Here is a 13,262-nt window from a genome sequence, read left to right on the forward strand (position 1 = left end):
CCGGGGGAGAGGCCGGCCGGCCGGCGACCAGCGGTTACTTATCAGCGCGACGCTTTGCATTTCGATTTCCTTGTTGCTTGGGTGCAGCTGAGGTGTCTCGGCGCGTCTTTGGGCATGAAAATATATTTTCTGCTCTTCGGCTTTCCGTTCCCAGGTCAGCGAAGTTAGCGGCGTCTTTAGAAGGTGCTGTGCAGCCTCTTCTCTTCCAAAACACCTCCGGAGCGTGTCTTCGCGTTTTCTGCTTGCCCTAGCTGCTGACAGTAACTTTAATGTAGAGCCTGCAAGTTACACTGGATGGAAGGGACTAAGCAGAAGCAAATAGAGCAATATTTATTTTAGGAAAGGGAGAAGTGAACAGATTGTTCCTCGTGCATAGGAATGTAGGAAAATTACAGTCTTACAAGCAGCACTTGAGTTTCATTTAACAAATGAAAAGGTCGCCTTTTCTGCTAGGCAGTACTAGTTACCTACAAACGGTAGTTAAAAAATCCACCGTTACTCTTCCTTATGTCATAAATATATTATATATAGGATTTTGGTTTGTTTCTTAACGTTCTGGAGGAGGCGTTAAGGATCCCATGAGTCTGGAGCCTGCTTTCACTTTTCCCTTAAACTGACAATTTCAGTTTCATGACATTGACATTCACCGTGAAACAAGCAGATAGAGCTTTAAGGGCGTCATTCATCATTTAGTTAATATTTTAGCTGACACGAGCGTTGTTTGAAATGAGTGTTCCAGAACAGAATTCATATGGTCTATAGCACCTAACTGAAATCTATCTAGCGGCGCATAAAACATTTTACCCGAGATGTCATTGGGCTGAATTTCATTTGAACTGCTAAAATTGAAGTTATCGTTGAATTTGATGTGAAAATTAAAACTGAAGCTTTATCATCTCTGCGGTTATGGTGGTACAGGATTGAGAGCGAAGGAGGTGATGTAAATTGCCCCTGGCAATCTAGCAAGTCTTTAAAGAGCTGGAAGTAGAACTGGGCTTGCTGTTTGTAGGCTTACATCTAGGCTAGCTCTTTAGTCTGGGAGTGAGAGTCAGTGTTGCAAGAACCTGGAGTCACTAGGTGGTTTTTTTCCTCCTCCCACTGCCTTCACCTGAAGCCTGCAGTGCTTTCACACCACTTGTGGGGAAGGCTTGTCCTTTAAGACGGGGCTCTTCAGAACTACGTGTGCCCAAGGATTTATTTGTTGGAGTAGATGGGGGTTTCGCTTGAAATCGGAGCCTACATTCTACTTGATGTCCTGGCTCAGGCAACCTAGATTCAATTTAAAGTAGCTCCATGCCTAGCTAGGACAAGGATAATCTTAAGCAAGGATCTGAAAAAGTAACATGCAGCAAAGGTTTACTATAATATCCATTTTATAGCTGTTCAGCTAGGTCTAGAACTTTTATATATGTTTCCAGTTTTAAGTCTGAGTTTATCAGAGCTTTAAAATACAAAAAAAAAAAAAAAATCAAAAGAGAAACAAAGTTAATTTGTTCCATCTCCCCCGCCCCCAGCCTCACTTCTTTATACAATATGGGCGTATTTTAGGTAAGCGAAGGGATTCGTTTTAGTTTAAAGTCTACTGTGATGTACCCTATTGTCTGCTTAAGTTCATTCTGCTGCCATTTCGCCAGCTTAAACTAATGGTTGAGCAGCTTCCCTCTCAGACACTTGCCCTATTTTAGAAGCAGGAAGTTCATTTTGCGAGCGTGTTGCAGAGCTACCTGAAATGGCAACGAGGGCCAGGAAGTAGGTCAGTTTGCAGAAAGTCGTATTTTCATGCTTCTGCAAATGAACATCCTGCCACTCTGCTGACACCGCTTTGAAACAAAACAACTCTGAAAACTCAGCAGCAATTGAAATGCTTGACGTTCGAATTAGTTGCTCCACAGCCCGTTTCCTGTGCTCCACTCCCCATTTTAATAGTTCAATTTAAATGCTCTGTATTTTATTGCTGCAGAAGGGAGGCAGAGCTAGGGATGCTTCAGAGAAGTGAACACTTTTCACTTGCAGCATTTGTGGCTGGTTTTGTGACAACGTTTGATTGAAATGTAGAGTCATTTCTCTGCTGATTTAATTTTTCCTTCCAAGTGGACAAATCTGTGGAAGACTAAAAGTCTCTCTTGTCATATTTTTTTTTTTTCACAAGGATCTGTTTGTGAGACTCCGTTGATCTAAAATTCAACCCATTAAAACAGTGGTCCTTTTTATGAGGGTTCCGTGTACAATTCTGCAGCCACAACGTTGTTGCATAAATTGATAAGATAACTGCGGTTTATGGCTTTTTAGAGGCCTTATTTTTCCATATGCTGAAGCACTTTATCAAAGGAAATCTGTTCATCCGGGGAGTTAATTCGCAGGATGTATTCTGGTGCAGTCCCCCCACTGAGCTGGTACGTATTTGTGAGTGCTTTAGCAGGGTGATACGCCTGTACTCGTGCTTAGGGCTTTCTTAGAAGAGCACATGGTGTCATTTCAGAAGTCTTTCAGCCATTTAAGGCTGGTCCTAGCAAAGTCCACAGAGGACATCAAGCAGCGGTGTCCGTCCTAATTACTGCTACGTTATCTTCATCACCATCCGGATTTCTGACAGTGAAATCTAACAAGATTATGGCAGCAATGTGTCCTAATTACGGTTCTTCAAATAGTGAAATTTTTCAGACAGTAAGAGCTACATTTTTAGGATTGCTAACCTTATCTAAAAGCAGAAAATTAGGAGAAAATAGTGTGACATTCTGTATTGTATCACACAAGTTACTGACTTTTTAGTTTTTCATCTGTATTGCATAATTGCTTATGACATAAAGAATGTATATATATTTTTTGAAGCAGATGCTAATTTGGAAGACAGTCTCTTCATCTGAAGCTCAATCCAGTTAAGGCAGAGCTGTTACTAGGTCCTGTTGAAATAAGGCAATATAGCCTTTGTATAGAAGGGTCTTTATTTCCTTTCATGGCTTGCTTTAAATCATGTGACAAATACCACAGACAACAATTTCTAATTAAACCAGGGAAGACTGTTGAGAGAAGCAAGTTATTTACGGCTCTGGCAATAATTCAGCTGGAGTAGTTGAATATATACGCATTCCTTTGTTTTACTACTCAAAATGAAAAGTAGAAGAAGTAGTCAGAGTTATAATGAGCACCGTTCTGCACTCATCTTCAATACATGTCTAGTTGAGCAAGAAAGGCTTATTGCACAGCTTTATTAGCTGTGCTTATTGGAAGAAATGTGACAGCTTTATTACTCTAAGGGAGAGGTATTAATTTTGTGACATTTCCTGGTTTGAGTCTTCCAGGATGATTCTATTCCCTTTGGTCCTATGAAAGCCATAAAAGATTGGATTATGAAAGCCATAAACCCTTACTAGTTTCTACTGAATCAATACCTAGACCGCCTGGATTCTAACAATGCAAGACATGTATATTGGATTTCAGCACACGGTGCAGTTTTACTACTTTTAAGAGGAGAATGGGTTTTTCTTTCCCAGCTGTAAAGTTTGCAGATGTTCAGGCATTTTCCTTACAGTTGGCCTTTTCGCTTAGTTATTGTATCAAAAAAAACGAAAACAAAACACAAAAACCGCCAAAAAACCCCCAAACAGCACCTGCTGAAATTTTGATGGTTTCATTCGGAGGCTCTGTCTGACTTCTCTGGTTCATTTTGGCACTTTCCCTCACCTCCACGTTCGTGTCAGTTTCCAGCTTTTTCCTTTGTGTGTCCACAGCACCTTCTGCACTCTGAGCACATCAGTGGCTTTTTCAAAGTCCATGAGGCATAACGAACTCCGGAGGCAGTCCCGTGGCAGTTGATGTAATTGATTTACTGCTCCATTTGTCGAGGGATCCGCCTCTCATCCTTCATGCCGTTTGCTGTGGGCAGTGGCATCTCCCTCAGCCAGCCCTCAGCCCCGCACAAGCTGCATCACAGGGCGTCCCGCAGGAGGGGTCAGACACTCCTTACCTGGGGGGCTGTGCTGTAGGTTTCCATCCAGTTACCCTGTCACTTGGTGCAGTCATTTCTTACTCTTTCTCTAGCTGGCATTTAGGTTTCTGATTACTGGCAACGATCAGGAAAAAAACATTGAGGAATGTCACCAGAAAGAGTGGCTAGCCAGCATTCCTGTTCTTTAGAGAAGTGCAGGTGGAACAGTTACATTTTTACAGATGCCCATGTGAAGTTTGCGCTGCTTCCTGAGTACGTTTGGGATTACTCTGCTCGGTTACACCGAAACAAATTTTACCTTACAAAACTGTTTCTGTTTCGACAATGCACGCCTGGATTTCTGCCTAATCGTGGCACTTCCTAGCACTCACAGGGTTGGCTTTGCTGGAGGATTGCTTTGGTGTAGGTTCCAGTACGTATGAACTCAGGAAATTGTCTTTTATCTTTAGTTTAATTACTTCTCTGCTTCGTTGTAGGTGCGTATAGCTGCAAAATTCATCACTCATGCACCCCCTGGAGAATTCAACGAAGTATTCAATGGTAAGTGAATAAGGAAAAATGATGGGTGGTGTTTTCTTCAAGTTCGGTCTATTATAAGAATCTCAGGCTGTGTCATAATATGTTGCTTTTAAGGTGAGGGAAAAGCGTGCTGTCATTCTGGGACTACATATGCTTTAATTGTTGTAATGTTTGCATTTGTACAGTTGAAAATGAAATGTATAAAGAGAAACATTTGGTCAAAAAATCCAATAACCTACCCGAACTCTCTCTTCTCCAGATGTCCGGTTATTGCTTAACAATGACAATCTTCTCAGGGAAGGAGCAGCACAGTAAGTACCAGAATTTCAAACACGTGTTTCCTCACGCCCATCATTCTGTAACAAAGCGAGCCATTTGTTGTATGGAGAGCAATCTTCTGTAGTTCCTGTAGACAAAATAAATAATAAAAGGCATGGATGATTCTTTTTAAAAGCCCTAGATTAGAATTTGTGCTGTAGAGGCCGTATAAAACTGTCAGGAAGGCACTCTGCCAAAAAGTTTAACTCGGCAGCAGCAGGAATGTCTGATCTTGTTGGAGCATGATTTGTAAAGCAAGTGAAGCCTGAAATACTGAGTAATCCTTAGCTGAAGTTTAGAAAAAGAACTGCCCTCAAACAAAAAAAAAAAAAAAAAAAAAAAATTTACTTGCCCAGCCTCATCAGAAGGGCCTTAAAGGTTATGCACAAGATTTTTGCTACCAAGATTTTACTTCAAGCTAGGTGGCGTATCAGTCAGCAGGTCTTTACATAAGAAAATTGTTGTAAATATTAGTCTACCTGTTTGTTTACTTTGCTACTGTCTAATTGTAGCTGGGGTGTTCCTGTTTTGCCCTGACTTGCTCATATTCCCCCGGGCTGCCTGCTGTTCTACTTTTGAACTCTGTACTTCCCTGGTCATTAAATAAACCTGGCTTTAGACCTGGGATTTTATAGCTATCATCAATAAAAGGCATTGAAAAATCCTTTAAGAGTGCTTGTGTGTATTATTTGCCAAATTAAGTTGAAGCTTTCTGTAACGTAAACCACACCATGTACTTGGTTTTGAGGCCAAATAAATGAGCGTGTACAATAAAGTTCATGTTCTTTTCGTTCTTAACAGTGCATTTGCACAGTATAACATGGACCAGTTCACTCCGGTGAAGATAGAAGGGTATGATGATCAGGTAAGAGAAAACTTTTTATACTTGAGGTTTATGTAACTACACTGTGCAAAACCAATAAAAAATGTTGTTTCGTCAAGATGTTGACTAGTTTCATTCTAATCACAGGTTATCAGCTCTCCTCCTTCCCACACACATTATATTACCAAACTTCTGCTCTCATAGAAGCAGCATGGGTGAAATGTTCTCTGGAAGCACGGTCTGATACTACCTGATAACTAATTCATTGCTCCTTGAGTAAAGCTCCATGCTGAGGTCGCTGGAATTCTACTTACAGTGTGAATGATTAAAGATTACTGTTTATTTAAAAGCTCACTTACAAATCCTTGTGTTGCTGCCTGCATACAGTTCCTACCAACAACCGGTAGCAGATTCTTAATAATATTTTCTTTTTCATTTTTAATCCATTCTCAGCTACTCTAAAAAACATATGGTGCCTTTGATGATACCAAGCTAATACTAGCCAGTCTATGCCAGCAAAACAATTTTTTTTCCTTTTTTTTGAGAACAAGCAGCAAGTCCTCCAGAAGATAGAAATCTGGCCTGCCCAGCTGTTCTCTTCTCTGAGCCAAGTACTGACCTAGCTTCTCTGGTGTCCCAGATGGCAGGCAGATATTTTTAAGACAGAGCTTTGACAAGCAGAAGTTACAATACAACCTGCAAATAAAATTAAAAAAAAAAAAAAAGTCAGTGTTTGAGAAGCCAGAGAATCATGGTGCCTAAGACAAAGGAGACACAGCTGCTTTGCTGTGTGCTTCAGCATGTGTGTGTGTGTTAGAAGTAGCCACGGCTGTATACCCTTCTTGACCAGAAGGAGAGCTGTTGCAACACGGAACATGACAATAAACGGTAAATTCCAGAGTAAAATTCTTTGTTTCCTATAGAAACGGGGAAGGAAAACAGCGAAACTAACTTCAAAAGCAAACCTAGCTGTTTGTATTGTAAGGATGTCCAACGTTAAGCTAAATACATTGTTGTTAGAATCCAGCCATTTCTGGGACACAAGGCCAGGTGCAATATTACTGCGAAGAGCAGAAAGTTTACCTACAGCTTCACTACAACTACTGTTAGTTGAAATTATTGCTGAAAGTCCCCGTTTCTTTATGTGATGCTATAGCTCAGTGAAAAGAGCAGCTGAAACGTTGATGTCTCTTCAGATAGTCAGAGAAAACCACAAACCAGCACATTTACAGCAGCGTAAGCATATCTTCATTGCCGCTTTTTTTTACAGGTCTTAATCACAGAACATGGTGATCTGGGCAATGGCAGATTTTTAGACCCAAGAAACAAACTTTCTTTTAAGTTCGATCATTTAAGGAAAGAAGCAAGTGACCCCCAGCCGGAGGACACGGAATCAGCTTTAAAACAGTGGAGAGATGCCTGTGACAGCGCGCTGAGGGCTTATGTGAAAGATCATTACCCCAACGGCTTCTGTACTGTGAGTGTCCGTCACTGGAAGTTCGTTGCTCTGGGGCAGGCAGGACCTCGTGGACTTTGTGCTGGGCCGTGCTGTTTGAATTCTCCATCTGCACTGGTGTTTTTGCTAACTTTGGAATAACAAGTTCCAAGGAAGGTGCAAATGTCTTGGTGTGCAGGCAGCGGTAAAGATGTACTAGGCCGTATTTTCCATAGCCAGGGCTGCCAGGCACCGTCAGGCCTGCAGTTAATGAAAGGGAGGCGCTGATGCACCTGCGTGAGTGGAGGTGTTGGGCAGTGTCGGTAGTGGGACAGGTTCCCAGTGAGATGCCACAAGAGCACGCCTCCGCAGTGCTGCCAAGAACAGAAATTAAGAATGGCTTTCCTCAGCTCTTGGGCCTTTTTAACTCTTTTTCTAAATACAGGTTTATGGTAAATCTATAGATGGGCAGCAGACAATTATTGCCTGTATTGAGAGCCACCAGTTCCAGCCCAAAAACTTCTGGTAAGACTATTTCAACATAGTGTATTTTCTTCCTTGACTAGTCCTCAAACCAACCCATCCTCTGTGTCTTCTGACACAGTCTGAAGGACGGGTAGGCTTCGGCTTCCCGAGAAGTTCTGCTGCTCGGCCTCGCAGCCCCCACGGCCCTTCCTAAAGCCATGGCCGTGGCTGTCACCTGCCCAGAGGGGGGTGTCAGTGGGGTGGGACAGGGACCCCCACACGTGTCCAGAGCCCAAGCACGCTGGACTGGGCCCCCTGGAGCTGTGCTCTCACCTGCACTGCAGAAACACAGTTCAGTGCCGTGTAAGGCACTGTGACACTGGTCATAAGACAGAGGGAGCTCTTGTTATTTGGGTCTTTTTGTTCTTAGAGCTTTCTGGAAATAGTTTTCATGCTTGGCTTGTTTGTAGGAACGGTCGTTGGAGATCGGAGTGGAAGTTTACCATCACACCGCCCATGGCTCAAGTGGCTGCAGTGCTCAAGATCCAGGTGAGTTACTTTTTCTGGCAACAAGAGGAGAAGCTGCACTGTGCTTCTCTTACACAAGTGCGTTCGACTCAAGAGTGAGGTGCCGGGGTACAGCCGAGATGTCCTCCTCAAGATGCTATTAAACTATACTATTCAGTAAATTAATGCTTAAATCTAGTGGTTTGGACATCATCTACAATCTGGCCTGTGGTTTATTATGTAGCATTTCCCAGTGTGCCTCCCAGTCTGCTTCACTTTATAGGGCTAAAACCTATACCGTGAATTCTTTTATAATTGCTCTTATTTCAACTCTAGGCATTAACATAATCTTGAACAGTCTTGACAAAGAATGAAACCTTTTAGAAAATCCATCCTGCTTTTAGTCTCCACGTAAGCAGAGAAGACTGGCACAGCGGTGCTGTTGTGCCATTCTGGTAGCATTTGGGGGCTCTAGGGATTATGAAATGAGTGTTAATGATAACCTGCAATTTGTCTCTTTGTTCAGGTTCATTACTATGAGGATGGCAACGTTCAGCTGGTTAGTCACAAAGATATCCAGGACTCTGTACAGGTTTCAGTAAGTATGCCGAGAGATTTTTTTTTTTAAGATAAGGAAACTGTTCTGATTCTTAAACATCTCATGAAGCATACACTGCTACTATGACTGCATTCTCTTGATTTTAATGTAGTTTTAGAGTGACTAGGCAGTGTAGTCGTAGTGTTTGTAGAGTTATGTTGGAAACCCAGATTCTCAACTGCTTAAAGTGCGTTAGAAAGTACAGTCTCTGCTGGAACGTTTATCTGACGAGTTCCAGGTAAAGAGGGCAGAATATGCTTTCCCATCTATACACAAGGGGAACGAATAGTCAGAGCAGTGTACAAGGGAAGGTACAAAGTCCGGCAGTACAGCAGATGGAGCAGCAGTCACGAAATCCCCAACTGTACCAGGAAGGTTCGCTTCCCTGCCGGCACTAGGGTGCAGTCCGGGTTCAGTGTGGAGCAGGAGCTGCAGCCAGAGGAGCCCGGCTGCAGACACGGGGCAGAGCTGCCGGTGTTACCCACTGCATCTACCTCGGCCTATTGTTTGAGAAGAAATCTCTTGAGTAGCTTTTGTAAGTTGCTCTAAAACATATAAAAATGTGTTTTTCCCTTTGTAGAGCGATGTCCAGACAGCTAAGGAATTTATTAAGATAATAGAAAATGCAGAAAACGAGTATCAGGTAAGATCAGTGGTGGCGAAATACACGATAGAATCGTGTCAGTCTCCATTTTCTGTTAATGGAAACATGGAAAATTGACCTCAGTTCTGTTTGTGGCTGAACCTGATATTGACTGTAAGAATTACTTAGAAAAGGGCAGTAGCATTTGTTTAAATAAAGAACCTAGTCGTCAAGCTGTGTGTAATTATTAATCAGTTTTGCTGTATAGTTATATTAAAGGGTTACAAATGGTGCCTGGAACAAGCATGGAAGGGGGGTGAGCGAGTCTAAATGTTTTCTTCTGCGACAGTTAAAAATACTGGAGAGGAAACTTGTGTGACAGCTTGACAGCTTTTTACGCTGTTCCAGCCTGTGTGTGAGGAGACTCGGTGCAGAAAAGGCAGTGGAGCACCCGAGGAGTCGCTGCCACCTCCACAGGGGACTCAGACACCCCTGCGCTTGCACACGCGCTGGTGCCTGCATTTTATTTGGGTCACTGGTGTGCCTTGGCCTCGTAGGAAGGGTTTGGGGGGTTCTGGAGTACCTCACTCCTGTGGTAACTGAACCTCCTTGCCGTTGCAGACCGCGATCAGTGAGAACTACCAGACGATGTCAGACACCACGTTCAAGGCCTTACGCCGGCAGCTGCCCGTCACCCGCACCAAGATTGACTGGAACAAAATCCTCAGCTACAAGATCGGCAAAGAAATGCAGAATGCTTAATGCAGAAGTGAGGGGGTTTATGAAATGTTTGTGTGCAAAAAAAACAAATGTGGTCCTATGCCAAGTAGATGGTTTCTAAACCAGTGCAGCATTTTTCTAGGGCTTTCAAAGTTAACAGGTTTTCTAGCCTCAGAGAGAACTGTGGAACAAATAGTGTTGTCTTTGTGTTTTGTGTTTCCTGCCACATAAACTTCCTGTCGTGACTGCATTTACTGGTAGGTCAGTCGAATTAAGCCACGTTCATGGCTCAGACGTGTAGCTGTTCTCACTCACCCGATTGTACCGGTTGGAAAACTTCCTAGCTGGAAAAGCCCTACCACCAACCCGGGGCGGGGGCAGAGCCTTCCCCCGCCCGCCTGCAGCTCTCCAGGTACCCAGCAAGTCTGTCCGACCTGCCAACCGCTCCAGGCGCTCTGCTGCCAGAGTCACAGCGAGTCCTCCGCTGCCCTTCCCGCTGCCCTCCACAGAGCAAAAACCTTGCAGGCTCAGATTTTACTGTACCAAATGAGTTTACGGGATCCTTTACAGAAACCCCCAAGCAGCCAGCTCTTCCAGGGACGTAATTTTTTTTTTTTTTTTAATCTGAAGATTTGAGCCATGTTCCCTAAAAGTGAACATTTTTGCTCTCCCCTCCCTCATGTATGTACGGTTATCAGACATCTGCATTTTTACAGATCTACAAGTTCTGGGGTTGAATTACTGCTGCTCCACATAGGCTGGCTGGTGATTAAAAATGCAAATGTCAATGGAATAATAGGTATGTTGTGCTTTAATGCTTTGTGGCAGGTTCATAGAATTTGTATCACAGGTGTATGGATGGATAGTGTACAAAATAAATAAACTTGCACCAAAGTGAGAGAAAAAACCCTTTCCGTTTTGTCTCAGTTGTGGCCAGTTTCTTGTCATGCTTAAAGGGGGTTTTGAAATTAATCTCTTCTTTGCTCTCTAAATGCTTGCTCTATGTTACTTTTTTTTTTTCTGTAAAATGAGAAATGGCTGTGTGTGTCCCCCGCCTCTCGGGGGGAGGTTGAAGGGGCACTTGTGTGCCTTTCCCAGTCAGAACTCGGAACGTGGATTCGCTGTGGAATTAAACCCTTTTGGGGAACTCCCTTGGCTTTCTTTGCACCTGGTTACCTCTGCCCTTCCTGCACGTTCTGGTTTTTAGACTGGCTGCTGTCTTCCTATTTTTAAAAATACAGAGAAAGGGGGTGGGCAGCTAGGGATGGGACCGGTGTGCATTACACTTCGTGTTTGTTTTGCACGGTAATACCACAAAGTAAGTGTGTCTATCCTTTGTGAGAAGTTTTGTCTAAATACCGTATATTTGTATCTGCTGTTGAGACTGGCCGTTGGTCCTGCAGGCCTCCTCTGTACCGCAGTCTGGCAGAAATACACTGCTCTTTCTTTTGAAGCCATTTGTGTCTGTTCTTGCGTGGTCTCGCTTCTCTTGGTGCCCGATGGCAGCAGATCTGCAGGAGGGGGGGGAGTGTTGCCTGCAACCCCCCCCCTCCCCAGTGATGCCCCCACGCTGGCACCCGGAGCAGGGAACTGGAGGCCTGAGGGCTCCCAGATGAACAGAAAACCAGTCGCTCAGCTCTGATGGAGCACTTCACCCCGGGGAAAGCGGCGGGTGAGGTTCCTCCGCTCATCACCTGAGCCCCGCCGGGATGCGCCCCGCCTCTCTGCGTACCCCTCCTCTCCTCGCACCCGTGTTCTCCTTGGACCCCTCCTCTGCTCTGCTGGTGCTGCACAAAGCGGGACTGTCTGGAGGATCCGGAGCTGCTCAAGGACAGGGCTCTGCCCGCCGGTGTTTGGACAAGGGTTTCCTCCCTGCAGGGGCGCCGGGAGGAGATGAAAGGTTACGCGGTGCGGGCCGGAGAATGTGAAGCCGCAGCGGGCCCAGATAAAGCCGGGCACACAACGGGGCTTTTATCTGCCTCAAGGCTGGTCCTCTGCGGGTTACACTGTACTTGTCTTGTTCCGGCCTTAAGACCGGCTCTATCTCTTTGTTCTTCTCCAAATCTTTAGCTAATCATCCTCTAGGCCGCTGCCTGCCGCCCAGCCCTTCTCTGCAGCTGGCCCAGCCCCAGCCCCTTCCCAGCTCTTAGTCCTTTCCCTGGCCCCGGGGCACTGAACAAAGCCCCAGAGGCAACCTAATCCTCCAGGCCACTGGCTACCGTCCGCTGGAGACCAGAGGCTTCAGCAGCGACTGAGCCCAGCTCAGCACAGCCTGTCCCGGGCTGGCCCAAAGGCAAAGCCCGGCCCAGGTGAATCCCAGCGAGCCGGGACTGGAGCCTGGCTGGGCCGGGGGAGGCAGCGCCAGCCCAGGCTGCCCAGCGAGGAAAGGCTTTTCCTCTGTTCGCGGGCTCAAAGAGCAAACAGAAGGATTCACGAGCAGCCTCTCCAGGGGCAGCAAATCAACTCTACGGCTCGGAGTTCTAAGGCTGGCGTGTTTATTCCGGCCGGGGTGCAAGGGGATGATTTCTCCACAAAGCTTGCGCACCGTCTCTGGCAAGTACCCAAATATTTCTTACAACAAAACACACACATTCGTTAGGAAGGGCTGGGTTATTACAATCAGTTCGGGGAATAGGTGTGATTATTACAATTATTCAAGGGGAGAAGTACTTGATCTTCACAGCGCCGGCTCTGCCCGGGGCATGCGCTGCCAAGCAAAAGTCCAGATGTCTCCTCCGCTAAATGGGCGAGATCATCCTCTCTAGACAGCATCTCAGAGCCCTTTTGTTCAAGTTTAAGTTTGCCTAAGTGCCCATTGAGGGTTTTCCTTCTGCTACCGCTGAGTTGTCCTTTTAATTCACACCCCCGGGCTGCCTGCTACTTTCTTATCAGGGCCAGTCCCCGAGCTATCTGGTAAACCCCAGTGAGTCCATAAAACAAGTCTGGGCAAGCGGGATTCTTAGACAACGCTCAGGAACCACCACGCCTTGCTGCAATAAACAATCTGCAAGGCAAGTGGCCATTTCTCTGTATCAGCACCCCTGTTTTTCAGGGCCCGGAGCGAGGGGCCCTACACTGTCGCAGCGCATCAGCCACCTCCAGGCAGCGGCGGGGGCAGAGGAAAAGCCACCCGAGCCGAGGGGGGGGACAGCGACTCACCCCCGCACCTCGGGGCACACAGGGCGCCGGGAGGGGCCGCAGGGTCCCGAGCCTCACGGCAGCAGGTCGGGGCTCACCGACCCCCCAGGCAGGCTGGAGGGGGGCGGCGGGGAACCCAGACCCACAAACCAGCCCTTCCTGCTGCCGCCCTAACTCCAGGGCAGCCGCGGAGCCGTGGCAGCGCTTCCC

General features: G+C 45.8%; 3 protein-coding genes across 3 annotated transcripts in view; 2 read left to right on the plus strand and 1 right to left on the minus strand.

The window, feature by feature from the left end:
• Positions 1–60, minus strand: part of ST7L (suppression of tumorigenicity 7 like) — a 22,078-nt gene extending 22,018 nt beyond the window's left edge. Inside the window, exon 1 of the mRNA XM_026864113.1 lies at positions 39–60. Within this exon, the coding sequence (XP_026719914.1) occupies positions 39–60 (22 nt within the window). The remainder of the gene's footprint in view (positions 1–38) is intronic.
• The window catches only part of CAPZA1 (capping actin protein of muscle Z-line subunit alpha 1), a 28,780-nt gene extending 17,409 nt beyond the window's left edge, over positions 1–11,371 (plus strand). The window contains exons 3-11 of the mRNA XM_026864285.1: positions 4,422–4,486; positions 4,725–4,776; positions 5,585–5,648; positions 6,877–7,083; positions 7,487–7,566; positions 7,977–8,055; positions 8,540–8,611; positions 9,192–9,254; positions 9,816–11,371. Coding sequence (XP_026720086.1) covers positions 5,604–5,648; positions 6,877–7,083; positions 7,487–7,566; positions 7,977–8,055; positions 8,540–8,611; positions 9,192–9,254; positions 9,816–9,956 — 687 coding nt within the window. The 5' untranslated portion in view covers positions 4,422–4,486; positions 4,725–4,776; positions 5,585–5,603 and the 3' untranslated portion in view covers positions 9,957–11,371. The remainder of the gene's footprint in view (positions 1–4,421; positions 4,487–4,724; positions 4,777–5,584; positions 5,649–6,876; positions 7,084–7,486; positions 7,567–7,976; positions 8,056–8,539; positions 8,612–9,191; positions 9,255–9,815) is intronic.
• A 1,062-nt stretch (positions 11,372–12,433) lies between these two features.
• The window catches only part of MOV10 (Mov10 RISC complex RNA helicase), a 3,157-nt gene continuing 2,328 nt past the window's right edge, over positions 12,434–13,262 (plus strand). Inside the window, exon 1 of the mRNA XM_026864114.1 lies at positions 12,434–12,471. Within this exon, the coding sequence (XP_026719915.1) occupies positions 12,434–12,471 (38 nt within the window). The remainder of the gene's footprint in view (positions 12,472–13,262) is intronic.

Source organism: Athene cunicularia (assembly GCF_003259725.1).
Source record: "Athene cunicularia isolate RWA chromosome 26 unlocalized genomic scaffold, athCun1 chr26_part1, whole genome shotgun sequence".
Lineage (NCBI taxonomy): Eukaryota > Metazoa > Chordata > Aves > Strigiformes > Strigidae > Athene > Athene cunicularia.